This window comes from Penicilliopsis zonata, assembly GCF_001890105.1.
Source record: "Penicilliopsis zonata CBS 506.65 unplaced genomic scaffold ASPZOscaffold_2, whole genome shotgun sequence".
Classification (NCBI taxonomy): domain Eukaryota; kingdom Fungi; phylum Ascomycota; class Eurotiomycetes; order Eurotiales; family Aspergillaceae; genus Penicilliopsis; species Penicilliopsis zonata.
In genome coordinates, this window is record NW_019208912.1 from 286886 (window position 1) to 312783 (window position 25898).

General features: G+C 51.9%; 9 protein-coding genes across 9 annotated transcripts; 4 read left to right on the top strand and 5 right to left on the bottom strand.

The window, feature by feature from the left end:
• Positions 1-904: 904 nt before the first annotated feature.
• On the bottom strand, positions 905-1865 carry ASPZODRAFT_986496 (hypothetical protein). Its single transcript, XM_022730580.1, has 2 exons — positions 1860-1865; positions 905-1780 (listed from the first exon to the last, which is right to left on the bottom strand). Exon 2 carries the CDS (start codon positions 1687-1689, stop codon positions 1207-1209), a length of 483 nt encoding a protein of 160 aa, XP_022584135.1. The 5' UTR covers positions 1690-1780; positions 1860-1865; the 3' UTR covers positions 905-1206.
• Positions 1607-5041, bottom strand: ASPZODRAFT_986463 (hypothetical protein). Its single transcript, XM_022730579.1, has 5 exons — positions 3924-5041; positions 2604-3774; positions 2073-2526; positions 1860-1912; positions 1607-1780 (listed from the first exon to the last, which is right to left on the bottom strand). Exons 1-4 carry the CDS (start codon positions 4708-4710, stop codon positions 1901-1903), a joined length of 2424 nt encoding a protein of 807 aa, XP_022584136.1. The 5' UTR covers positions 4711-5041; the 3' UTR covers positions 1607-1780; positions 1860-1900.
• A 2437-nt stretch (positions 5042-7478) lies between these two features.
• On the bottom strand, positions 7479-10388 carry ASPZODRAFT_109194 (hypothetical protein). The gene is made up of 2 exons (XM_022720976.1): positions 9101-10388; positions 7479-9040 (listed from the first exon to the last, which is right to left on the bottom strand). Exons 1-2 carry the CDS (start codon positions 10221-10223, stop codon positions 7572-7574), a joined length of 2592 nt encoding a protein of 863 aa, XP_022584137.1. The 5' UTR covers positions 10224-10388; the 3' UTR covers positions 7479-7571.
• Positions 10389-10462: 74 nt separating this feature from the next.
• ASPZODRAFT_128118 (hypothetical protein) lies at positions 10463-11197 on the bottom strand. Its single transcript, XM_022721930.1, has 4 exons — positions 11073-11197; positions 10969-11003; positions 10769-10883; positions 10463-10689 (listed from the first exon to the last, which is right to left on the bottom strand). Exons 1-4 carry the CDS (start codon positions 11120-11122, stop codon positions 10599-10601), a joined length of 291 nt encoding a protein of 96 aa, XP_022584138.1. The 5' UTR covers positions 11123-11197; the 3' UTR covers positions 10463-10598.
• Positions 11198-11376: 179 nt separating this feature from the next.
• ASPZODRAFT_88940 (hypothetical protein) lies at positions 11377-12936 on the top strand. Its single transcript, XM_022730336.1, has 2 exons — positions 11377-11917; positions 11980-12936. The coding sequence occupies exons 1-2, from the start codon at positions 11415-11417 to the stop codon at positions 12809-12811; spliced, it is 1335 nt and encodes a 444-aa protein (XP_022584139.1). The 5' UTR covers positions 11377-11414; the 3' UTR covers positions 12812-12936.
• A 300-nt stretch (positions 12937-13236) lies between these two features.
• Positions 13237-17277, top strand: ASPZODRAFT_128121 (hypothetical protein). Its single transcript, XM_022721931.1, has 5 exons — positions 13237-13616; positions 13692-13766; positions 13834-14055; positions 14129-16924; positions 17000-17277. The coding sequence occupies exons 1-5, from the start codon at positions 13580-13582 to the stop codon at positions 17095-17097; spliced, it is 3228 nt and encodes a 1075-aa protein (XP_022584140.1). The 5' UTR covers positions 13237-13579; the 3' UTR covers positions 17098-17277.
• Positions 17278-17558: 281 nt separating this feature from the next.
• On the top strand, positions 17559-20578 carry ASPZODRAFT_156719 (hypothetical protein; the record flags this gene model as incomplete). The annotated part of the gene is made up of 7 exons (XM_022726279.1): positions 17559-17850; positions 18040-18597; positions 18847-19228; positions 19290-19442; positions 19635-19639; positions 19968-20113; positions 20188-20578. The coding sequence occupies exons 1-7, from the start codon at positions 17776-17778 to the stop codon at positions 20576-20578; spliced, it is 1710 nt and encodes a 569-aa protein (XP_022584141.1). The 5' UTR covers positions 17559-17775.
• A 133-nt stretch (positions 20579-20711) lies between these two features.
• On the bottom strand, positions 20712-24223 carry ASPZODRAFT_58065 (hypothetical protein; the record flags this gene model as incomplete). Its single annotated transcript, XM_022728741.1, has 5 exons — positions 20712-21581; positions 21640-22115; positions 22167-22434; positions 22491-23888; positions 23951-24223. 5 exons carry the CDS (start codon positions 24221-24223, stop codon positions 20712-20714), a joined length of 3285 nt encoding a protein of 1094 aa, XP_022584142.1.
• Positions 24224-24560: 337 nt separating this feature from the next.
• ASPZODRAFT_128127 (hypothetical protein) lies at positions 24561-25812 on the top strand. Its single transcript, XM_022721932.1, has 3 exons — positions 24561-24621; positions 24694-25682; positions 25741-25812. The coding sequence occupies exons 1-3, from the start codon at positions 24619-24621 to the stop codon at positions 25787-25789; spliced, it is 1041 nt and encodes a 346-aa protein (XP_022584143.1). The 5' UTR covers positions 24561-24618; the 3' UTR covers positions 25790-25812.
• Positions 25813-25898: the final 86 nt, after the last annotated feature.

The window sequence follows — 25898 nt, forward strand, 5'->3', positions numbered from 1 at the left end:
CATGTTTGTATTGTTTGCCTTCTTGTTTGTACTGTTTGCCTTCTTGTTTGTATTATCTGCCTTGTTTGACGACAGCAGACTACTTCAAGACTTAAGAATTATAGGCACTGGAGATAGCTTCTGCGTGTACAGTATAAGTATTCTCTTGGATTGATGCGAATTCAGTTGAATAATCCCAATCTTTAGTGAAGAGAAAGGAGAGATGAAGCGAAGGGAACAGAACAAAAATACAAATAGTAGGATGACCCTTTTATACCACTTTTTTTCATTTTATATTACTATCTAGACTGCAACTCCATTAAATGCATTCAGACCTAGATTGTGGAATGAAATGGCACCCAGATGTCGGCTTCCCTTGTAGGCAGGATACAGATGAAATAGATACCCACAATATGCATTTCGCATTACTTGCACAGGATAATTAACAGACCATGTATGCAAGAAAAAAAAAAAAAAAAAGAACAAGGGTACGATTCAACAAGGAACGAGAACCAAGGGAACAACGATGTCGATGCATTGGCTGGGACACCACCGCAATGACGGACGAAGAGAATCAAGCGGAGAGACGTCGACACTGCGCTGTGGCCGTTAAAGATGTCTAGTTATCAATGAGAAGATAATTGAAAAGCAGAAGAACATTCCCGGCGAGTTATTTTTTTTTCAAAGTGGAAACTCCATGATGCAAACATAAATTTTTGGGTTTTGATGAAACTGAAACAAGCTGTGTCGTTTCTTCTTCTCCGGCTCGAGTCTTAAAAACACACGCACACAGTGACAAGGATATTAAAGCCAGATGGGAACAGGAATCTCTCTATGGTCGTTGGGGAATAATTTTTTTGGCCCGGTGCACCTGCGCAAGCAAGCATCAAACTCGAGGGATACTGCCTAGTAAATCATGCCCGGACTCCAGAAAATTTGAAACCTCCCATGATTTAAGCAAAGTGGGAAATCATAGTGAATAAACGGAAGAAAAGGCCCAGAGTGGATATTCCACGTAGAGTCAACCTGAGAGAAAGAAGAATAAAAAGAAGAGGAAAAAAAAGAAAAAAAAACCCCGGAGAAATCACAAATGCATGCCGTAAATTGTCAGTGTCAAACAGAGAAAAAACATGAAAGAGGAATCTGGACATAAAAAAAAAGGGAGAAGAAAGGGAGAGGGGGGGGGGGGGGGGACGAAGACGAGGATAATAATAATAATAAAAAAAATCACTTTTCCAGCTCGGCTGTCATATGCGCATCGAGTACAGAGTCAATCTTTTCGCGGTTTCTTGGATCCAACGAACCACTCCGCCAGGCCGAGCGAAGAAGGTAAAAGGCAACATGCTCTGCCCGGGTCGTGGCTTCGTCTCGAATCAAGTCAACCAAATCCCGTACAACTTGGTCAGGCATGACACTGTTCCTCGACAGGGAGGCGCCGTAAAACTGAATCAGCCGGTGTAACCCAGTGCTGGCGTTGCGAGTAGAAAAATCATCATCAAGGGCTAGACTCCTAAATTCATTGTACATCTGTGCATTGAAATTGCGGACCAAAAAATGCGACCAAAACTGATACAGAATGTCCATATCATGGTCGACTTCTTGGGATTCCGTTCGATTGCGATTGGCAAGGGCGTTTTTCCGAAACACATGGTAAGGTTCGAGGACAAAATCGGGAGGGAATATCTCAAACGAAACGTCTTCTTTATTCATCCAGAATGGCGTGAGGTAACTGGCAGGTTCAGGGGAGGAGGGAGTCGAGATCGTTGGGTCGTTGGAAAGCAAAGAGATGGACGAGACAGAGCTATACGGATAGCACTATTAGCTAATCTAGTTGATAGATGAAAAGTTGAGAAAGGAGCAACAAACCTAGAGGATCTCACCGGAATTCTGGATCGAGGAAAGAAGGTGTCTGGAGATGCTTCTAATCCACCCGCTGTTTGGAAAGGGTCAACAAGTCTGCGGATAAAGGGTTGGGGCAAACGATTCAGAAGAGGTGACGGCGACAAGCCGGAGAGACCTGGCTTGCGCAACACAATCACCAGCTTCTCAATCTGATCGTCCGGGAAGGTATAACTATCAATGGGGATCCTCACATTTACATTCTCATTCGAAGCCGTCACAGAAGTTGACGGCGAAAATTCAGGGGCGGCAGAAGACAGAGTGGTGCCCGAGGCACGCAGGCCGCTGGTACCGTTGGGCAACGGACCATCATGGGCGATTCCATTCGGGACATCGGCTTTGTCGTCTGGGTTGCCAGTGGAGGGAGGAGGGCCTTGATTCTGTGCGGACGGGTCGCGCTGGTCGACGGGGAGGACCCACTGCTCCCACCTCTCCCTCGGGCGTAGCCGATCAGCACCATCCTCACCTGCCAGATACTCGACGGTCCTCAGTTGACGGCAAACATGGCGCAGGAGCTCGAAGTCTTCGGTGAGGCTCTTGACTCTCTTGAAGCTGGCAATGAAGGACAAGAGAACAAATCCCTGGGAATCCATGTGTCTACGCAAGAACAGGTCCTTGCACAAGTTATCCACTGAGAAGTAGTACTCCCTGGTAGATATTAGAAAAAAAAAAAAAAAAAACCAAAAAACCAAAGGAAACGGGGATGAGAAATTTGAAATACTCACATTTGCATGGAGAGCATGTTCATCAGGGAGTAGGGCTCCATGTAGTGCTGATAGGGAACGGGACCCATGGGGCCCGGGTGCATGGGCTGCTGGTAGCCATACATGGCGTTCATGTCCGCCGTGAAGGGGTAAGCGCCGTACATGGACGCCGAGTTGGGCAGCGATGGGGATCTCAGCGGCAACCGATGGCTCTGCTGAGAGTTGATCGAAAGTCCATGCTGCTGCTGTTGCTGCTGCGAGCGCTGGCGATCACCGAAGCCAAACGACTTCTGGGGCGCGAAAGGGTGGTGCGAGGCGTGGCCGTTGGAGAACTGAGCATTCTGAGCATTGTTGAACGCGGCATGACCGCCTCTGCCGCGGTGTGAGCCTCGGCCCCCTCTGTCCGCACGGGATTCCCGGAAATTCTCTTTGTCCTTGTGGCTGTCGCCGTTGGCCTCGCGGTAGCCATCGGTAGACTTGGACTGGGCTCCTCCCGCACGAGCACCGGAGTGGGACTCGCCCGAGGGGTTCTTCGTCGCGTTGTCACCACCCTTTTGCGAATTTTGGTCTTGGTTTTTCGCGAAAGCCTTGCCATGGCGAGGGAAGGCCTCTCCGTTAACCTGTCGGCCTCCAGTCGCCGCATTGCTGCTGTCCTCAGGACCCTTCGTACGGTTGCGGTCGCCCGCGTGGGCGCCACGGCGAGCGTCAGAGACGGCTGCCGTGTCCGCGCTATTTGAGCGCCTAGTCTGCGCAGGGAGGGAGTTGGCACGAGCAGTGCTGGGTTCATTCCGGCCTCGATCAGCGGCGTTGGCCTGTTTAGGCGGGTAGTTCGGCGTGGTCTGTCCGGAGACAGCCTTGTTGTCACCTGCCCCAGGGGCGGTGGAGGCGGTGCCGGTAGCAGCAGAAGTAGCAGAAGCAGCAGCTCCATGGGCTCCGCCCCGAGCGCCGCCTTCCCTGCCACCACGAGCTGGTCTTCCTCCTCGACGGGAAGCGGTGGGTAACGGTGTGTTGAAGACAGCGGAGGGTACATAAGGAACAGGCATCCACTTCTCTTTGCCCGATTTCACGGTGGAGGTCTTCTCCGTGCGGTCAGACTTGTCCGTCTTTTCAGCTTTGCGCTTCTCTTCTTCGCCCCGCGCAAGGTGCGGCGTAGGCCACGAGGCAGCATCTCCTACTGGCGAGGCATTCGAATCTGCAGAGTTAGGGTCAGCTTGTACTCGACGGGTGGAACGAGTTCCAGATTTCCTGGAGTCTAAGTTGCGATGAACGTTCAGCCAGTGAACACTTTTTCCTTTGGATGTAAAGAAACAAGATATTCGTTTGTAGAGGAGTGCTACGTACCATCTTCCCGGGCTTTAGCGCCGTCAGCCTTCTTGCGGTCCTTGGCAGCCTCGGTTGTGTTGTCTGTACCCTTCTTCTTCGAGACGGTCTTGGGCGAGTCATGATTCTGACTTTCGCCGTTTGCTGTGGGGGCTCCCGGAGCGTTCTTGGTGCTCGCAGCCTTAGTAGTGGTCGGAGCGGCAACGGGCTTGAGAGCCGCGATTGCCTTGGCCTTGGCTTCCTGAGCCTCCTTGCGCTGTTGCCAGATGTTGACGGTGGGGATGGGAGCAGCCCGGAGCTCCTTGGGAGGCGGTGCGGGCTTCTCTGACGCAGCGGTAGCGGACTTGGCCTTGGTGGACTCTACCTTCTCGGAGACGGATGCCTGAGACTGCTTATCCCACGTCGAGTCGGAACCCCCGTTGGGTGTGCTGGTGCTGTCGTCGTCTTTCGGCAGCGTCGAGACGGTGGCGACGCTAGGTGAGGAGGTGCCGGAGACGACAGACTTGGATGCTGAGACGGCTGGCTGTGGTTGACCGGAGGTCATCGTGGTCTCGTTTTCCAAATCAGCGGAGGAGGGTTCTGGCTTCTGGGCATCATCGGAAGCAGGCTGCTGCTCGGCCTCTGGTGTCTGAGTATCGAGACTTGACTGCGGTTCCGTACTGGCGGCGGTCTTCTGCTCATCAGAGGCAGGAGGAGTGGCAATGTCTGCGGAGGCAGGCTTTCCCGATTGTGGTGGTGTAGACAAGCCCTTGGCGGCTTGGGCGTAAGAGAAGACGGGCATCTCGGATTTGCTAGTTGTGGCTGCCATCTCGAGACTGCCGGAAAATATGGTGCGACAAACGCTGTGTTCTGCCAGAGAACTAGCTTCCTGCCTTGGCAAACCGCAGGGAAAGAAAAAAGGCACAGGAAGACACTGGTCCTGAAGAACTTCACGAATCAATCAACTTCCAGCCTCTGGCAACCCCCGAGCTGCAAACTCCTGTCACCACTTCTTGCGACGGATCAGTATAGACTCTGGAAGATCGGTTCGACAGTGTCGGGTCAGGAAATAAGATTCGTAGGGTACGAGAATGTGTTGAATTCGATTTCCTTTTTTTTTTTGGTCTTTTGTGGGACGGGTTCTAGTGTACGAATCGCATCTGCGTGAGGACGAATTCCTGAGAACTGTAAAAACTTTGTTAGAATTGGAGAGGAATGGATAGAAAAAGAAAAAGGAAACCCGATATGCCCACAAACAGTTCTCATCAATAGTGAGAGGAATCAAGAGGAAAAAAGAGGGGGAAAAGAGAGAGAGAGAGAGAGAGAGAGGGAAAGAAAAAAGAGAGCAAGAAAATAACCACCCAGAATGCAGTGTGATCCGAACCTTTTATTTAGCACAAAGCAACAATCCAACACGCGCGGGTTTCAGCCCTCTCTGTCCGAGGTATTTTCTTGGACGGCTGGACGGCCGAAGGAAATCACGGCGCGGGTAAGAAAGGACAAGGCAGTGCCGGGCCCCCTTTGGTGAAGCGAAGCTGTATTCAGGCGTAATTTGCACGTGGTGAGAGGCACACACAAAAACTCTCCGGCGGATGTCGGTCAAGCGGCGTTAGAGGAAGGAAGACGAAGAAGAAGAAGAAGAAGAAGCGGTGCGAACGGTCGACTGTCCGATGAGGGCGAGATTCGCGTGTCAAGGCGACAGGACCACAACCGTAAGTCGTCGAAAAGAGAAAAACAGGCGACGTTCCGAAGAAGGTAACCTTTTTTTCTTTTTCTTCCCTTGGGGAGATTTTTTTTTTTTTTCCCTGGCAGGACGATCCGGAGTTAGACGGAGCGCAAGAGCACCGAGAGAGGCAGAAAATCAAACCTCAGCAACACAGCACGCTCGTAAAAGACCGGCGACAGGATAGCGAGGAGTGATTGGGATGGCGAGAGAGTGTAAGGAAACGGCAAAAAGTGCACCGGGGGGAGGGGGGTAGAAATTTGGGGAGGGGAGGGGAGGGGGAAAAGAGGGAGGAGAGGTGAGGGGGAAGAGTTGAGGTGGGAAGAAGAGAGTCGAGGAAAGCAAAGCGGTGGTGCAGTCCGTTTGGTTTGTGGTGTGCACTCAGTGTGTAGTAGTGTGTAGCGTATTATTGTGCAAGCCCAAAAAAAAAAAAAAAAAACCCCCCCAAAAAAAAAATTAAATGTCGTTTTTCCTCCCGGGTTGCCGTACGCCCGCCCACAAGTGAGAGTCGGTGGGCTTTCAGGGCTTCTGTGGGTAACAAACGGGGGCTTTACTCTATAAGTCTGGTAGGCTTAGTACCGCATTACATTTCAGATAATTCGACTGACTCAAGGTGTGTAAGTAACAGGTAACTACTAGGAAACTAGGGAGTTGACTATATTAGGTACCTAGTATACTATCTAGTAATATGCTCAGGCATTTATATGTAGTATAAATCCCTCAAAACAATGCTTCCAACGAAACTCTGTATTAGAATTGTAACTACCGTTACCGAGTTGAATCCTCGCAATTAAACCAAATGATAACCAGCATGGAATTGAAGCCTATCGGACTGGGACTGAAACTGAGGGGTTACATACAGGGCTTACAACCATTTCGGCCTCCGTGACTGAGTACGAGTTCAGCCCAGACCCCTCCTGCAGGACTGTGTATGTAGTATGTACTAGGAACTAGTTAACTACCCAGTACCTAGGTACCTACCTAAGAGGTACTAAACTACCTAAGTACTTGCTAAGGTATCTATTCACAGGGAATCAAATACCTAATAGAATCATGTTGGCTTCAAGTATGTAGCTTTCGTCAGAGTATAGTTCTTTGTGATAATAATGCATTGTTAGGACACAATGTAGTATCTTTATCAGATAGTTACTCTGTACTCCGTACGGAGTACTCATAGACTCGTTGTCGTGGGTTGTCGGCCATACTAGCCGCTCTTGTTTATCTTAGTCCAGTTCATTCAATGTGTCAGGAAATAGAACTCTGGCATGTAATTAGTGAGAAGGAATATATCGGCTTAAATACTCCATATATAGGCTTTGATATTGATACCTCTGTATTTTTCAGCCTGGACCTGGCCTGACTGTGCTACCATTGGTATGTGTAACACTGAGTAACACAAGGACTTGAGAAAGGTACTATGCACTACCTAGGTAGACTAGAATTAATATTCTATTTCTTAATCATATATTCTAACTATCTTGATATTATAAGTGCACTGTATTATCAGGTTACTACTAAGGTAGGTACCTGTACCTTGTAAGGTACCAGGGTATTATACAGTATTGATACGCTAATCACCTGCAGATGCAGATATCAGCAACACGTGACGGCCATCGCTTCCTAAGTTCCTCCAGGTTCCGAGGTGTCCCGTGGCGGCTGTTTGTCTGGCGGTGCTAACTAAAGGAAGGTAGTCTGAGGAGTGGCTCCGTAGTTGGTTACGTGCCGTTACGATCCTGTCAGTTCTGAGTTTAGTGAGTTTAGAGCTGGCGAGGCTAGTTTATTTGTTAGGGCTGGGCAGTGGGCAATGGGCATAATGGCATTGCGGGTTAGTCACGTGTTGCTTACATAATAATTATAGAGTAGGTTGATAAAGCACTATAACTATAGACATTTGAGTCGTCTGCATTCAGTGGAACTACCTTAGTTACCCAGTAGGTATGTAGTATAATATAGTATTCTCAATACGACTACCAATGCCGGAAACTCACTAGAACCTGTTCGCGAGGATCCAGATCAAGAGACGATTGTTGCCCCGTCACCAACCCAAGACGCATCAGGAGGTGCCAGACGAGCTTCCGTTTCAGATTCTCCCGCACGGGGATCTTCTCGAACGCGTCCGATCCGTTGAAGTACTTGAGGAAGATCGGCCAGTACTTGCGCACGTAGAGATCGGCTCTATTCAGCGCGTCCGTCTTCGACCCGTCCGTAATTAGCACCTTACTACCGGGGCTCACATCCGAACCCCGACGATGATGCTGATTCGGCTCGGCGGGAGCCTCGGGGAAGCGCATCATGATCTCGTCGAGCCAGCGCGACTCCACGGCGGAAGCGCGGTGCGGATACGGGATCAACGACGAGATGTTCAACCGGATGGTTTGGTCTAGAATGGAATGCGAGAGGTACAGGCTCTCCTCCGTAATGGGCGGTAGGGGTATCGGCGTCATGTCCCCGCTACCGTGGCTTGCGAGAGAAGAAGAAGAAGATGATGATGGAGAAGAGGCCGTCTCGTCGTAATCATCGTCAGGAGTGGAAATGTCGCCATTTTCATTCTCCTCGTCACTGGTTCCATCCTCTCCTGACATACTCGACGGGTTCTTGCTCTGCAGAAGATACCGGTCGATTTCCTCTTTCCGCACCGCCCGCTCAACCGCCATCTTGATCTCCGGCGGGACCTTGACCCTGGCAAACGCCCGCAGTTGCGTGATCCATCCGCCTCGAAGTAACCACGCAACAATTGCAAAATAGGTCTCCTTGTGGTCTTTGCTGGGAATGAAGTTGCCATATGGCCGTGGTGTCCCGCTAAGCGCGGCTAGCATTTTCGGTAGGCTGGGTAGGGTGGGGAAGGCCTGCGCGTACGCTACAGTAGCCACGTCCAGCTTGCTAAGGTCACAGTTGGGTGACACGATGTAGGTGTCCCGTTGGTGGATCGGGGGGATGGCTCGAGCTCGTCTCCAGTAGACGAGGTGACTCGCCAGCATTTGGATAGTCGACAGCGAGATCCCCGAGGAGACAGAGATCTGTGCAAAGGATTTCGTCGGTTTGGAATGGCGGATATAGTGAGCCAGTGTCGGCGCGAGTGCACCGCCTGATGCTTCGATATCCTTGAGGATCGTCGCCTCGTTATCGAGGAGGAGCAGGGCAAAATGTTTCGCGAGAACTTGGTGAGGGGCTGCTTCATTCTCCCCTCCAGCCATATCGTCCGAGGGAGTCACACTGTCAGCCGTAGTGAGCCAGAGCCCCGGATACGAGATATCTGTCGGTCCTGGCAGATACGCAGTCGAAGTGAGCGGCGGAATCTGTAGTGAGATCGATACTTGCTGGTTCAGGGGGACGGAAGCGATCTTCGATGCCGAAATACTGTTAAACACAATCGATATTGCCCGAGCAAGAGAAGACTGGGAAAGCAGTTCGGAATAAAGATTGTTGGCGGGGACCTCTACATACAAAACTGTGGTTAGCAGGCGAGATATGCTTCGGGCAGGCTCTATATACTCACGCAGCTCCTTTGCCTTCTCTTTGATCATGGAAATCCGCTGAGACTCTCTCCAGATGTAGTTTGTCCGCGCTTGCTCCCACTTCAAGGCTTTTGAGAACTTCTTGATGATATTATCGTAGATCTCCCTGATCCGCAACGAGTACTCCAGTAGAGGCGGATCTAAGACAAAGACAACATTGAACATCGTCATAGAGTCCTTGTCTGTATCAGGAGAATCCTCTCGGCCATCATTGGTATTTCCGGTCTGCGTCGTACTACTCCCCGATGATGGAGTAACTTGCTTGTCTGTCGTTGACTCTAGACCCAAATCTCCTCCCCCCTCTTCGCCCTGCGTATCTGCAGCATTCTCGTTATGACCGAGCTCCCCCCCTTCCCAGTCTGCACGGGGCTTCTTCTTCTTCCTTCTCTGCTTCCTCCATGTGCCATCGTCACGAACAAAAACGGGCCATCCGATGAACGCCAGATCGTTGACACCGACCTCAAACCGCCGTTTATGCCACGCCCGGGTGGGACTCAACAGCTTCTCCCAAATCACAGCAGGTAGTCCAAGAAACGTTCCCCATGAGGGCCCAGCATTTATCCCCTGTGATGCGCTCTCCGGTCGATCAGAGTTACCACCACCACCACCACTTCCGATTTGTTCATCTTCAGCATCCTCCGAGACTCCGCCCCTGTCTCGTCTCTTGGCCGACGCCCGACCGGAACCTAACGAGCCAGGGCGCTGTGAATCTCCACCCACCGACGATGCCGACGCCGCAATGGTATCATCTGCTCCTCCTCCTCCTCCTCCTCCTCCTCCTCCAACCAGACCGAATGTACTACCCCGTCGCCCCGACACGGCACTATTAGCCAGGTAACTATGGACTTCCTCGTCGTCTTCGTCCGAAGAGACCCCACTGTCAGAACTAGAGCTCGACTCGGTGCTCCTCCCACCTGGCGTGGCCTTGCTGCGTGAGGATCGCCGCCCCTTGGTTGCAGACGCGGACGCGGGCGTGGGCTTCACACCATTTTCGTTGAGTGGGTTCGGCGGGTAATGGAAGACTAGGCGGGGGCCGGCGCGCGATCGAACGATCAGGAGGATGGCCACAAGGCATGGGTCTGGAGGTCGGGCTATGGATGACATTGGAGGGGAGGAGGTTAAGATACAAGGGTTGGATACATTTGAGGGAGGCACTGATTAGCTAGCATGAGGAGGGTACGAGGATCGTCGAGATAGTAGATAGCTTCCCCGCATGACTTTCTGACTTTTTGGCAGACAAGCTGAAGCGGGGGAAATTGACTGAATAGCAACAATTGTTATGGCTTTTTAGATTGATTATACTTGTTTTACTTGAAGAATGGCTCGTTTGTATATATAACTATTTTTTTATATGGTATTTCATTTTTAAAAGTGAGGAGTATTATACAAACCCAGCCAGAACGCCATAGCTCGAAAGAGCCGAAGGACATAGGAATCCACTATATATGACAAAATCAAGATAGTCTTATAATAGAAAACTCATTGATTTCCACTTTGCGAGGACGGATTGCCCTTTTGGTCATTGAAGATCAGTCCTAGGTTTTTAAAATCGTCGGGCGCCATCAGATTCCTGAATCAACAACACAGATATCAGCCTCGATCCATTATTATCATGACCATGCCTGAAGCAAAAGTGCACTGTGACAGACCTGTCCATTCTGCATGCTAGGTATCCCTTGGCCAGTTTCCGGCATTCTTCGTCGTTGACGCCTCGTTGCGTCTTCAGACACTTCAGGTAGCTGGAGATCAGATGTTTGCATTCTCCTATCGTTCTGTTAGCCTTACGTTCGTTCCAAAAATATTCAGAACAACACGGCTTGGTAGACCAGGGAGAATCAATTGCAATTACCATCGTGGTCAAGGGGGAAGCTACCACGCTCCGGCCTGGAGAGTACAGTTAGCAACGTCGACTTATTCGCTTCAGTTCTGTTTTCTCCGATCCCAAGGACTTACGGTGTCGGTTTGATGTTGGTTGCACCGCCACCCGGTGCGCCGAAACTCATCTTGTCCGATATTCGTGGATAAATGGTGGTTTATTAGTATTTTTTCATCTATCTTCAAGTCGTGTCTTCCCTGGGACCAGCTGATTCTGGACAAACAATGCAAACAAATCTTATCAGTACTTCGTATTCTGTATCCGATCTTAGGCAGGATATCCATGCCTGAGGCATAAGAAATTACTAAGCAGACAGGCTGAGAGCAGCTCCCTGAGACTCTTTTGAGACCTTGGAAGTGCTTCAACTTCAGACTCACCGAGTCTTCCCCCTCACCCAGCCCAATAAGCAACCGAACACAATGGAGATGGCCTCCCGACAGTCCCAGCGACTGCTCTTATTACCGGAAAATGCGTCCAGGCTGCTCAGCCATCCCTCTCGCTCATCCGCGTTCCGCCTGAAGAACGGCTGCGGACGACCTCTGCGCCATATCTCGTCTTCGGCGCGTGCCCTGGCGCCGGACTCCTCCTTCCTGGGCTTCTCGGCTGGCTCTTCGAACGGTGTTGGCGGTGGTGGTATCCCGCCCACGTACTTTACCAACCGGCCGTCGCTGCCAGCCAACACAGTCGTCCGCTTCGTGCCGCAGCAGACAGCATGGATCGTCGAGCGGATGGGCAAGTTCCATCGTATTCTTGAGCCGGGACTGGCTATCCTGATTCCCTTCCTGGACCGGATTGCTTACGTCAAGAGCTTGAAGGAGTCGGCTCTGGAGATCCCGAGCCAGAACGCCATCACGGCGGACAATGTCACGCTTGAGCTGGATGGTGTGCTGTACACGCGAGTTTTTGACGCTTACAAGGCGAGGTAGGCATTTAGATATGCTATACGGGATATTTTTGTGGTTATGGTATACTGATTATCTCTAGTTATGGAGTGGAGGATGCAGAATATGCGATTTCACAGCTCGCTCAGACGACGATGCGGTCGGAGATTGGACAATTGACACTAGACCACGTACTCAAGGAACGGGCGACGCTGAACACGAACATCACGCAGGCGATAAACGAGGCGGCACAGGACTGGGGAGTGGTCTGCCTGCGGTACGAGATCCGGGACATCCATGCACCTGAGGGAGTGGTGGCCGCCATGCACCGCCAGGTGACAGCGGAGCGGTCGAAGCGGGCGGAGATTCTGGACTCGGAGGGTCAGCGACAGAGCGCCATCAACATTGCCGAGGGTCGCAAGCAGTCTGTGATCCTGGCCTCCGAGGCGTTGCGGGCGGAACAGATCAACCGCGCCGCCGGTGAGGCGGAGGCGATCCTGCTCAAGGCGCAGGCGACGGCGCGCGGCATTGAGGCCGTGGCCAACGCCATCCGGGACGGCCAGGAGAACGCCCAGAGCGCGGTCAGTCTCAGCGTCGCTGAGAAGTACGTGGAGGCCTTCTCCAATCTGGCCAAGGAGGGCACTGCCGTTGTCGTACCGGGCAATGTCGGCGACATCGGCGGTATGATTGCCAGTGCGATGGCTGTCTACGGCAAAGTCAGCGAAAGCCAGGCCAAAGCCCTGGCCACAAAGACGCTGGGTGTCTCGTCCGCTCATGCCTCCGAGTCGCCTACCACCACCGAAGCTGAGCACCATCATTCGTCGTCGACTGCCGACAAACTGCCCGAGACCGACAGTGTCGCACGTTCCGGGCAACCCGAAATCGCCAAGAGCATGCTCGACGGCTTCGACCAGGCGGCCAGCCAGAGACGGTGAAGTGAAAAATTAAACGAAAAAAGTGGTTGATTCTTCACTGCGTCTGATTTCTTACTAGCAAGCATTCTCCGGTGACACCAACGACATCATGCATTGAATCTCCTTTTCCTTTTTACCCTTTTTTTCCCACAATGTCATCCATCCTACCCAACTTGGAGTTCGGCTTAAGAGCCTGTCTCTTCAGTTACGGATTGGATCAATAGTTGTAATAGGTGTACTGTACATAGATGAGACAAAATGTATAACAGCGTTCTTAGGCACCATAGGACCTTTTACGCTCCTCCTTGAGAACAGCAAATAGTAACACTCTGGTTAGTAGTTCTAAAGTGCAACTGTACGGAGTAAATAATCCCTTTCGTAGAAGCTCGGCCCGGTGGAGTGACCGCTCTTGATCTGGAAGATCGCGACTTTTTCGAGAACGACAGGCGCGCGTTCGTTACCGAGACTTTGTTTTCGCGTTTTAAGACGAAGGAGACCGCTCGACCGTTGTCTTCCCCCGATACATTCGACGAAATAGTGGAAAACCCCGATTCCGAAGTTATAATATCCTCTGATCGAGATTTACTGCCCCGACGCAGAACGTTCCGTTTCCTTGCCCGACGAGGGGCGTGGTGGATGCGACTGCAATGCGAGACAGCTCTGGGACCTCCACGTCAACGTCAACTCATCCGTGAGACAGCACACAGCGAAAGGAAGAGAGGGAGAGGAGGAGAAAGCAGAGGAAGGGAAAAATAAGAGACAAGAGACGAAGCGAATAGCTGACTTGCGATGCATATCATCAAACCGGTGTGGTTAACGCATGGAGGTGTGTGAAGATCCCCTCGTGCTGTGGCCTTGAACCGAGCTATTTGCCCTATACTGACCTGTTCTTGGTATCTAGGCGAGAAGAAGGATTTCGAGGTCTACAGCTGTGATGTTTCACCGGATGGGAGTAGGCTGGTGACAGCCGCAGGAGGTGAGAGACAGACAGCTAAACGCAATACCTTAGCAACGCTTTATTCGATTCTGACTGACCTGTGAAGATGGCTACGTTAGGATATGGTCGACGGACGCGATCTACAATACTAGCAACCCGGAATATGTCAGCAAGCCGAAGCAGCTGGCGTCGATGAGCAATCATTCCGGCACGATTCATACTGTACGCTTCTCACCGAATGGGAAATACCTGGCCTCGGGGGCGGATGACAAGATCGTATGCATCTACACGTTGGACTCTAATCCGCCGTCACACACGTCGACGTTCGGTAGGTCTTGATAATCTTGTTACATGAGCTGTGTCTCTAAAAGACCGCCAGGCTGATGATTGCGGTTTCATAGGCTCCAACGAAGCACCCCCGGTGGAAAATTGGCGCACGATCCGGAGATTGATAGGACACGACAACGATGTGCAGGATCTGGGATGGTCATACGACTCGTCGATCCTCGTCTCGGTCGGTCTCGACTCCAAGGTGGTTGTTTGGTCAGGACACACATTCGAGAAGCTCAAGACCATTTCGGTCCACCAAAGTCACGTCAAGGGCATCACCTTCGATCCGGCCAACAAACACTTTGCGACTGCGAGTGACGATCGCACGGTTCGCATTTTCCGTTTCACCTCTCCACCACCCAATGCGACGGCCCACGATCAGATGAACAACTTTATGTATGAAGCCACGATATCGGCCCCTTTTAACAACTCTCCATTGACGGCCTATTTCCGTCGTTGCTCATGGTCCCCGGACGGGATGCATATCGCTGCCGCAAACGCCGTCAACGGTCCTGTGAGCTCGGTCGCCATCATTAACCGTGGTTCCTGGGACGGTGATATCAACCTCATCGGGCACGAAGCCCCCGTGGAAGTATGTGCCTTCTCCCCGCGACTGTACACCAGCCAGCCTCCAAACCAACAAGCGCTGGATAATCAAGGCCATTCCCTGCAAAACCCCGTCACCGTGATTGCATGTGCTGGGGGGGACAAGTCTCTCAGCGTCTGGATCACGAGCAACCCCAGACCCATCGTGGTGGCACAGGAGATGGCCGCCAAGGCTATCTCTGACCTTGCCTGGACCCCGGATGGACGATGCCTCTTTGCTACCGCGCTTGACGGCACCATCCTTGCCGTCCGGTTTGAGGACGGGGATCTTGGCTACCCGATGGCCATGGAAGAGAACGAAAAATCACTCACCAAATTTGGAACTAATAGACGGGGTGCCGGCATTGCAGAGACTACCGACGGGCTACTTCTCGAGGAAAAGAGCAAGGCGGGCGAAATCAAGGGAGTGGAAGGGAGGATGGGCGCTTTGATGGGCGATGGGCATGCAACGGCGGAAAACATGGCGAAGGAAACACCCGCATCATCAGCCCCAGCACCTGCACCTACAAATGGTACAACCCCGGCTGCGGGACCATCTCCGGCCGCTGATACCCAGAAGACACAAACGAATGGGACTACTGGCGTTGCAGTGCCTACGGCACCAGAGCCGGAAAAGCCAGACCCCTACCAGGCTAAGCTGGAAAGATTGAAGCAGCGACCGACCTATACGAAGGATGGCAAGAAACGGATCGCTCCTTTGCTGGTCTCCGGAGCAGGTGGTGCAGAGTCGTCCCTGCCACAAGCCCGACTTATGGCTTCGGTCAGCAGCCAGGTCAAATCGGACGCACCGCAGTCAATTGTGGATTTGTCGAAGCCATTTGACGGACTCCCCAAAGGTGGTCTTCCTGCCTTGCTCTTTGGCAACAAGCGCAAACTGGCCCAGATTGAAGATGATGAAGAAGGCCACACCGAAAAACGCGTGGCGCTGGCAAGCCAAAATGGCGCAACCCCGATCCTGACAAACACACTGGATGGCCTTCTTCCCGCTCAGATCCAGCCCCCAGCCGTTGGACAACAACCAACTCCAGAATTCATTCGACCGGCAGTCACAAACCCTTGCATGGCCATCAGTCAGCTTCGTCTTGGGGTACCAAAGGTCCGCAATCTGATCGTACGGGCCATCGACTCTACCGGGAATCCAACAGAGCCTCCTGGAACGTCTGGTGATTCTTCGACCAGTAGTAACAAGAACAAGCCCGAACTGGTCTTTGAGGCTCGAAACCCCTCTCCTGCCAGCTTGACTGGGAGGGCCGCCGATCGGGAGCCCGTCCGTATCACACTCTCGCGCGGAGAGCAACCACTGTGGCAGGACTTCCTCCCCAAGACTGCACTTCTTGCGACAGGAAACTCGACCTTCTGGGCTGTGGCCTGCGAAGACGCATCGATCTATGTGTGGACGCCGGCTGGCAGGCGCATTCTCAATGCCCTGGTGCTGGAAGCCCAGCCTGTGATTCTCGAGTGCAGCGGCCCGTGGCTGTTGAGCATATCCGCCGTGGGCATGTGCTATGTCTGGAACATCAAACATCTCTCATCCCCGCATCCGCCAGTGTCCCTTCAGCCCGTACTGGATGCAGCTATTCACACCCTCGGCGCACATCCGGCAGCAGTCCCCGCGATCAGCAATGCACGGGTCAACTCCGAAGGTCGAATCATCGTTGCCCTGTCGAACGGTGAAGGCTACTCGTATTCTCCAACGATGTATACATGGCAGCGACTGTCCGAGGCATGGTGGGCAGTTGGCAGTCAGTACTGGAACACTACAGATGCGCCGGTGGGGAATCTACAGTCGACAACGGATAGCCAGCAGGACCAGCAGACCAAGACGGCTGTGTCGGCGGGTATCATTCCATTCCTGGAACGCAACACGACCAACGAGACCCTTCTGCGCGGCCGAGCGTACTTTCTCCAACGATTGATCAAGGTACTGCTTTCTCGCGAGGGATACGAGAGCTTCGAGTCGAGCGTTTCCATCGCTCACCTGGAGAACCGTCTCGCAGCGGCACTCTCTCTCGGCGCCAAAGAGGAGTTCCGGCTCTACCTGTCCATGTACGCCAAGCGAATCGGAGCCGAAGGACTGAAGGTGAAAGTGGAAGAGCTGCTAAAGGGGCTCATCGGCGGCTTGTTCGAGGAAGAAGGAGAGACGGGCTCCCTGCGACGATTGTCACCCAACGAAAAGGAAGGCAGGAACTGGCAGGAAGACTCGGAGACTCTCTGTGGCTGGTCACGGGAGGTTTTGCTCAAAGAGGTTATCTTGACTTTCGGTATGTTGTTCTTCTCCCGTTTTCGCAGTCATCAGTATTACCTCCCAGTTGTCCGTATCATTAACACCGCTCTAGGCAAGTTCCGGGATCTCCAGCGGGTGACGGTTCCTTACGCCAAGCTCCTCGGAGTGGTTCAAGATGAACATGAAGACGGCGACGCCATGGAGACGTGATTCAAAACGTGGTCTGCTTGAACTGTTCTGGCGTTTAGAGGTCTGTTGTGGGTAGGCTTAAACGGGGTCAATGGTTAACTATATCTGTGTGGTCTTTTTGGCGGTGGCCTTCATCTTCTACAATTGTATTATATACGTGCCTCTGCATGCTTTTCAAATCCAGGCATCCGTCGAGAGCCATTCACCCTTGATCCTGTCGTAGGAAAGAAACCCTTCACGATGAAGACTCGGAATGGAGAAAGTAGGGCTCCGACACTCACGTGACCAAACCTCCGGTCACAAAATGAAGCCCAAAAAGAAAAACAAAGATCGTTTGTCCAGGAAGAAGGGAGCAATTCGACGCCTTGTACATTATTATTAGAGTGTATTATAAGACAATTTCTTATTAGAGCTCTATATAATCATAATAATCCGCAAGCCCTTCGCTAGCCTTTCGCCAGCTTCGCTCTTTTGAGTCTTCTCCCCCTCTAATAAATTTTTTTTTTGCCCCGTGTGTGGGCAGCCGCCATCACGTCGTCTCCCGTACACTCGCCCGCTTTTCTCTTCTTTTCTTTACCCCTCCGTTTTGAACGCTCCGCAGCTGGTCCTGCTTTTGTTGCATCGCGTCTCTTCGTCGCCCGCGCCTCGCCTCCCCTCTTCACCTGTCGCAGTTACGCCAGCAGTAGGAGCAAAAAGAAAATGCCTCCGAAGAAAACCCAGGTGCAGGAAAAGGTCCTTTTGGGCCGTCCAGGAAATAACCTGAAGAGTGGCATCGTATGTGAGCATTGACCCCACTATTCCCAACCTCTTTTTTTTTTTTTTTTTCTTCTTCTTCTTCTTCTCTCTCACTATTTAACCCCTTTCCTTCCTTTCTTTTTCCCACCCCCCTTTCTCCTTTTCCTTTTTTTCCCATCGCACACATACACATTTCTATTATTTTCTTCTGTACTCATTACAATGTAGGTCGGTCTCGCCAACGTCGGCAAGTCGACACTCTTCCAAGCCATCACCAAGTCCACCCTTGGTAACCCGGCCAACTTCCCATATGCCACCATCGACCCGGAGGAGGCGCGAGTTATCGTTCCTGATGCCCGGTTCGACTGGCTGTGTGAACACTACAAGCCCAAGTCCCAGGTGCCGGCCAACTTGACCGTGTATGATATCGCCGGGTTGACCCGCGGTGCCTCGACCGGTGCCGGTTTGGGCAATGCATTCTTGTCTCACATCCGGGCCGTCGATGCCATCTTCCAGGTGGTTCGTTGCTTCGACGATGCAGAGATCATCCACGTCGAGGGTGACGTGGACCCCGTCCGTGACTTGAATATCATCAGCGAGGAGCTGCGTATCAAGGATATCGAGTTCGTCGAGAAGGCGCTCGAGGCGCTCCAGAAGCAGACCCGCCGTGGCGGCCAGTCTTTGGAGATGAAGAAGATGAAGGAAGAAGAGGCCACCACTGCCAAGATTTTGCAGTGGTTGAAGGATGGCAAGGACGTCCGCAAGGGTGACTGGGGCCCGAAAGAGGTATGCTTTGATTTTTCTTCGTTTCCCCCCCATTTTCATCCCTCTCTACTCTATGTTATACCCTTGCTTTATGATGAATAAGAGCTTTGCTCGAATATAACCCAGCTCGTCGAAGGTCTCGTTTATCTCACGTTGAGGCCATCATGTGATAAAAAGTTATATCTGAAAACAAAAGCATTCTTGATTTTATGTCTTGAACTTGTTTACCAATGCGCTGTTGCAACGATGACGCTAATCATTTCTATACAGGTCGAAGTCATCAACCCTCTCTTCCTCCTCACCGCCAAGCCTGTCGTGTACCTGGTCAACCTCAGCGAGAAGGACTACATCCGCCAGAAGAACAAATACCTTCCCAAGGTGTTCGAATGGATCAAGGAGAACTCGCCTGGCGACCCGTTGATCCCCATCTCGGTCTCCTTCGAGGAGCGCCTGACGCGCATGGAGGATGAGAAGGCCGCCGAGGAAGAGTGCAAGAGCCTGAACACCAAGTCGGCCCTGCCCAAGGTCATCGTGACCATGCGCACTGCCTTGAACCTGGCCAGTTTCTTCACCACCGGTACCGACGAGGTCCGTCAGTGGACCATCCGAAAGGGTATCAAGGCGCCGGCTGCTGCTGGTGTTATTCACACTGGTATGTTTACCTTCATTTTTTGTTTCCTATACTCTCATAGCATCTGCTAACGATATCCTAGACTTTGAAAAGACCTTCATTCAGGCCATTGTATACAACTACGATGCGGTCAAGGAGCTTGGCGACGAAGCTGCCGTGAAGGCTGCCGGAAAGGTCATGACCAAGGGCAAGGACTACATCGTGGAAGACGGTGATATCCTGCTCATCAAGGCCGGTGCTGCCAAGCACTAAGTAGTCATATAAAACGTCTTTTCTGTTTTGCTCGGGCTGTGTTTGATTTTTCACTCATGATTCCCTCCTGACAATCAGATAGAGAAATGAATGGTCAAAACGAATAATTGGAATGAACAAGTATCATACAAAGTAGACATACAAAAATAGACTATGATATGGCTATATCGTATAGTAGTAGTGATGCCTTGAATTTTAGCTTAAGTACATTTGTGATCCCCGCGTTGACCGCAGCAAGCCTACCGCGCAGTTTGCACTGTTTGTCTGATACGCCGAAGTTGTCGATTGAGCTCTGCAGAGCAACGATTAAAACAGCAGCAATATAATAGTTCGACAGCGGATCTTCTCTTATTATTCCTGTGTTTGACCTAGCCATCTCTCCTGGTATCTTCAAAATGTTCAAAAAGGAGTCAGTATATCCTACCTCAAACAGCTTTCATGACGAACCCCTTGTTTCTTCATATAATGTTTTACCCCTCTTGAACGAAGAATCAAGCTAAATAGCAAGCACAGTATCCCCCCGAGCACACGATCAAAAGTCAAATCGTCCGTTGCGCGTGGCCTCCGACAAAGGCTTCTAGAGACATACCCCGGGTTTGAGCCGTATATCGAAGAGATTCTTCCGAAAAAGGCACAGCTCGACGCCGTGAAACTGTAAAAAACCCCCTCACCTCAACAAGAAGAAAAGATTCAACAAGGCACTCTTTATATCTGACGAGGAGTCCTAGTCCCGAGAGAACAACCCTGTACACAATCGACAGCTCGCCAGTCTTCTACCAGCCCTTTGATGGGCCTCCGATCCCGCACCTCCGCCTGCTGCACGCCTTCCCATCCGCCCTCCCCACCATCCAGATCGACCGTGGCGCGATCCGGTTCGTACTCTCTGGCGCGGCGCTGATGGCGCCCGGCCTGACCTCCGCGGGCGGCCAGTTACCGGATACAGAGCACGCGCTGGAGAAGGGGGCGGTGGTCGCCGTGCGGGCTGAGGGGAAACAGGAGGTCTGCATGGTTGGCACGTTGAAGATGGGTACCGAGGAACTCAAGGAAAAGGGCAAGGGAGTCGTCATTGATGACGGTCATTATCTCGGGGATGGGTTGTGGAGGATGATTATCGATTAGGGTTTCTTCCCTACAATAAATGCAATACATACAAGCATGCTATGATGATCCTGATACAATACAATTGAAAAAAAGCTATTATGTTGAATATATACTGCGCTGACGATGCTAATCAAACAAGGATGAAACACTGTTAATGAGACTGCTCGCTCGCAAGAGAAAGAGAAGAAGCCACATCGTCAACGCCGGAACTATCAAGAGTCGCGCCTTCGTTGCCTGCGCTAGAGCTAGATGCGTTGTCACTGGGTGGGCGATAGAAGTCTTGGTTAGACTCGCGTGAGATCGACGAGGTGGGCGACAGGGATGACCAAGATGAAGGCGACCGCAGTGGAAGCGTGAGGCCTAAGCCTTTCATGCCAGCACTGGAGCCATTCGCCCCGGTGGTCGCCGATGAGGGAGAGTCGTTCCTGTTCCGCAGGCCGACTCGTGCCACTGCGCGTCGCAACATCTCACCGGATGAATCGAGAGCTACGAGGAATCTCGCAAGCTCCGCGCAAAGCTCCCAGTCACCTTTATGCGACCCCAGGCTCATCAGGCGGACAACGTAATTTTCAACCCTCGCCTCGTGGCCCTCTGCCTCGTCATCAAAGGCTTGCAAGACAAGAAGATAGCCAGCCGCAGTTTTCAGCAGATTGAGCCTGAGAGCCTGTTCAAACAAGTCCCTTGGAGATGGGAGGTGGGTAAATAGCGTGCGCCAGGAACGGAGTTCTGTTTTTCGTGTGCATTGAACAATAATGTCCAGATACACGTTTGTTGGTAGCGAGGCCTGGAGGAAAGAAATCACGGAAGGAAGAAGAGGAGGAACTTGGTCCTCGACTGGCTCATTCGCTCCTCGAGCTTTGCTTTCGCGATCCACCTCGTCGTCGAGGACGTGGTGCAAGAGAATCTCGAGAGCATGCGCGTAATATGAAAGGTGGGAGTAGTGGTGACAAAGTGACAGAGCGCCCGGCATGTCAAGGTTGGTCAGACTATGCTGTAAGAAGTAGGGGAGGAACAAATGGGTCTACCATATCGCCATTAGTCTGGAGGATAACATATCGCAAAGCTATGGTGAAACATACCCTGATTGCGAACTTGAGCACCGTAAACGTGACATCCCGTCGTTGAATCATTTCGGACTCAACGCCCAAGACAATTCCCTTGTTCAGAAGAACCGACAAGGGGTAGAAGTCCAAAGGAACCTCCAGTGGTTTCGGCACTTCCTCTCGCCGAAGGATCTCTTGCACATCGCCCCAAGCCAGAAGCTCTTTACCACAAAAGGTCCAAAGTGAATCTCGTAACGACGGATTGGCGCGGTACATTCCCAATGCCATTTCCGCTGAAGGACTGGCAGGAAGGGACTCGTCTATTGGCGGAGAGAAATTGAAGGAAAGTTGATCGCGCATCAAGATGTAATATTCCACATCGTGAGATACAACGCGCATATCATATTTCATCTCGCCATTATCGGCCACAGATGGTTGCAACAACACCAAATTTCCATCGACCAAGAGAAGGACAGAAGCATTCTTGACATCTTGGGAAGGATCCCCGTTTCCTGGATGGTGTTAGCAAGGACCATGAGAGACAAAGTGATCTATTAACTCACGTAATTGATTTTCTGGGAGAATCCAGCTGATGGCTCGGACTCTGGTAGGTGCTCGGACGATGCCATTGAAGGCGATCTGACCAACTGGAACCAAGGTTATCCTTGGCTGCGTTGAATTTATAATAAAATGATATAAGATGTTATCGTAGGTATAGACGAGCAGAGAGTCCTCCCCCGATGGCCCGATGAAAACCACTGGTGAAGGCAGATATTCTATATGCAGTATAGATTGATTGTTGAGTGGAAGCTCTCTGGAGTATAAGCGCAGCTAGATCAATGTTAGCCTTATATGGAAGTTGCTTTGCTGGAGAAGGGAGATTTTACCTCATAAGAACCATCACTCTCGATGGCCGCAATCAAAATATGGCCATACCAACACATCCCACCCCGTACTGCGAAAGAGTTCTCGACCTTTGAATCCTCAAACACTTTCCATCTGCCACTAGACACGCTGTAATGAGCTAAGCCTCGTCTGCCCGCAATGGCGACATATCGGCCGTCTTGGGATACCACCGATGAGCGAATCGGCCATTGCGAGTGTAAGTAGCTTGGCGGGTATTGTGCATGGTGCCACAAAGAATCCTTGCCAGATATGGTCATGAGATCAGGTAGATCGTGGCCACGATAGATAATAACTTCTGTCCCAGTTTGTAGTAACCCTCTAGCCAGATTTGCAGACGAAAAGCAGCCCGTCAAAGCGCTCCTGGCTGTTTCTAAAATCCATAGGCGACGGTCATTCTTTCTTGATAGGATGATATCTGAGCCTCCACCAATCCAGCATCCGTGAGTGATACCAGTCAACCAATTTTCGGTGTTTGTTTTGGCAAGGGATCTGTCCGCAGAGAAGCTGTTGCCTCCCGGTTTTCCAAACACGCTCCAGGTTGTCCATCCTCGTTCGTAACCAGCAAAAAGGCAATACCCGTCTGGCGAATAACTTAAAAACTTCAGCAAACCAGTGGTTCCTGTAGAGGCCGGCGGCTGAAGTTTGAAGGAAAGCGGTATATTTCCCATATAGTCTTTGGCCGTGTAGACGAGGACTTCGCCGTTGGCACAACTCACAGTCAGTAACGAAAATCGCGCGTTGACGGCGACTTGGACTGCCTTCTCGCCATCATCAGTAGGCTCATGGAAGCAATGGCCCTGAAAAAGCTTCTTTGCAGCCTCTGATTCTTCCTGCGGCCTGTCGGGAACGCGCTGTACCGCGTAAGCCTGCCCGGTGCTGGTCACCCATATGAGGAGATTCATGGCTCTGTCATACACCATCTCCACTATCGATACCTTTTTCGATATCCCTAGAATGCGGCTTAGGAGCTCTGATTTTGTCTGAGTTCCGCTCGCATCCGGCGTCCACCGGATACACTGGATGGCAGCTGGCTTTACCGTAGCTACCACCAGCTCGTTGTCGAGCGCGAGTGCCTTTACAATCCCGGATTCAATCTTTATGGCCATCCGAAAGTAAACACTAACGTCTCGAATGCTATTCGCATCCTCACCGGCAGAAAGGAGCGCGAGCTGTTGCCGACGGGGATGTATGGAGTGGTCGAATTGTTGCTGGTAGACTCGGGTTTTCGGGTCAGAGGCGATCGTGTACGTCAAGAGAAACCCTTTTGTGGTCTGTACAATAAGAATTGTTGAATCCGGGTGCATGAATAGTGCGGTATTCGAGCCGTAGGTCTTTAAAGAAGATGAAGAACGAGTGACAGCAGCCACCACGGCTGTCGGCTAGCAATTGATAAACCAGTCAGCTACACGCCACGAGCCAATACAATAACCAAAGCACATACTCTTGTTTGCCATATGACTATGGACGAATGTGTCATTGTCACAAACATCTGGCCGTTTCGCGAAACGCAAAGGCCCTCAATGGGCTCGTTGGCCCATTGCTCCGACTCGGCATGCGGCGTCTGTTCTTTCGGCTCATCGTCCTTGTCTGTCGATGCATCCTGCGCTGTAGCATTCTCAGGCCGTGCATCTTGAACTATCTCGTCCGCCGAGAAGCGCGGAATACCCGGGCCATCGACCGCATAGACCCGGGGGACTCCGTTGGGCCAGTACATGGCTCGACACGGCTGTGTAGGTATCGGAGAGCTGGTAATCAGGCTCACATCGGGTCATCTTCGTCAGAGACAGCTGCTATTTGCTCAATGGGATAATAACCATCCCAACAGCGCCGGCTACGCACGTCCACAGCTTGAGCAAGACCTCGCCGTAAGCCACGATGGACCCTCGAGGTGGTTTCCTGCTGGCGAACGCCGTCGAGCGACGAACGCTGAGCTCTGACCACAATCACGTGCGGATATGGCTGGCCCGCGCTAGTCCGTATTAGCTGCGGTTGATTTGGGAAGCTTCTGGATTGCCCCCCGCATCCAAATCTATTTCCTCCCATTTCTTGCCCCTTTTCTTTGCATCCTCGTTTTGTATTTCCCGGCGATTGCAACTTGGACCTGCTGCAATGGTGAGTTAGATTATCAAGGAATGAAATTTTGTTGGTGGCGGTTGTTCGGGATGGCTAATGGTTGCTTTGCAGGCCCCAACCGACTCTAAGAAGCGCCTGGCGCTGGCGATCATCGATTTCCTCGGTGCGAGCTTGAAGGATGGCACGTTGACGGCCGACGATGCTGAGTCTGTTGAGATTGCGCAGTCGTGTATTGCGGACACCTTCAAGGTGGACCCCACCGATGAGGCTGCTATGAAGGATGCTGTGGGGGGACAATCTCTGGCTAGTATCTACAGTGTGTATGAGAAACTGCGGAATAAGTCCTCCGGGGACTCTGCCGCCTCGGCTAAACAGGAGTCGACACCCAAGACTGGCGCTCCCACTGCGGAGTCGGACAAGCTGAAGTCGGAGGGCAATGCGGCGATGGCTCGCAAGGATCACACCGCTGCTATTGAGCTTTACACAAAGGCGCTGATCATCGCTCCTTCGAACCCCATCTACCTGTCCAACCGTGCGGCTGCGTACTCCGCTTGCGGCCAGCATGAGAAGGCCGCTGAGGATGCCGAGTTGGCGGTGGTGGTGGACCCCAAGTACTCTAAGGCCTGGAGCCGACTTGGCCTTGCCAAATTTGACCAGGCCGACTACAAGGGTGCTCTGGAAGCATACGAGAAGGGAATCGAGGCTGAGGGTAACGGAGGCAGCGAAGCCATGAAGAGAGGCTTGGAGACGTGCAAGCGTAAGATCGAGGAGACAAAACTCGGCAGCGAACCTCCGACGGAGGAGATTGATGATGCAGCTGGCGCCTCTCGCGGCGCCGGCGGCATGCCCGACCTGTCATCTCTGGCTAGCATGCTCGGTGGTGGCGCTGGGGGCCGTGGTGCTGGCGGAATGCCCGATTTGGGCAGCTTGATGAGCAACCCCATGTTTGCCAGCATGGCCCAGAACCTGATGAGCAACCCTGACATGCTGAGCAACCTGATGAGCAACCCGAGATTGAGACAGATGGCCGAGAACTTTGGCAATGGCGGCGGTATGCCCGACATGTCCTCCTTGATGAACGACCCTAACATTGCGGAAATGTAAGTATCTGGAAGCCTCTGACCATCCATGTATCTTATAGCTAACGCTTTTCTTCAGGGCCCGGAACATGATGGGAGGTGGCGCTGGTCGCGGGGCGAACATGTGATATGCTAATTTACTGGCTTAAGCCCTCTAAGGACGCTCTTTTTAAGATGATGAGATTTAATTCTACCTAGAATTTCTTGTATTTGTTTTGTTATGAGCCATAATCATGA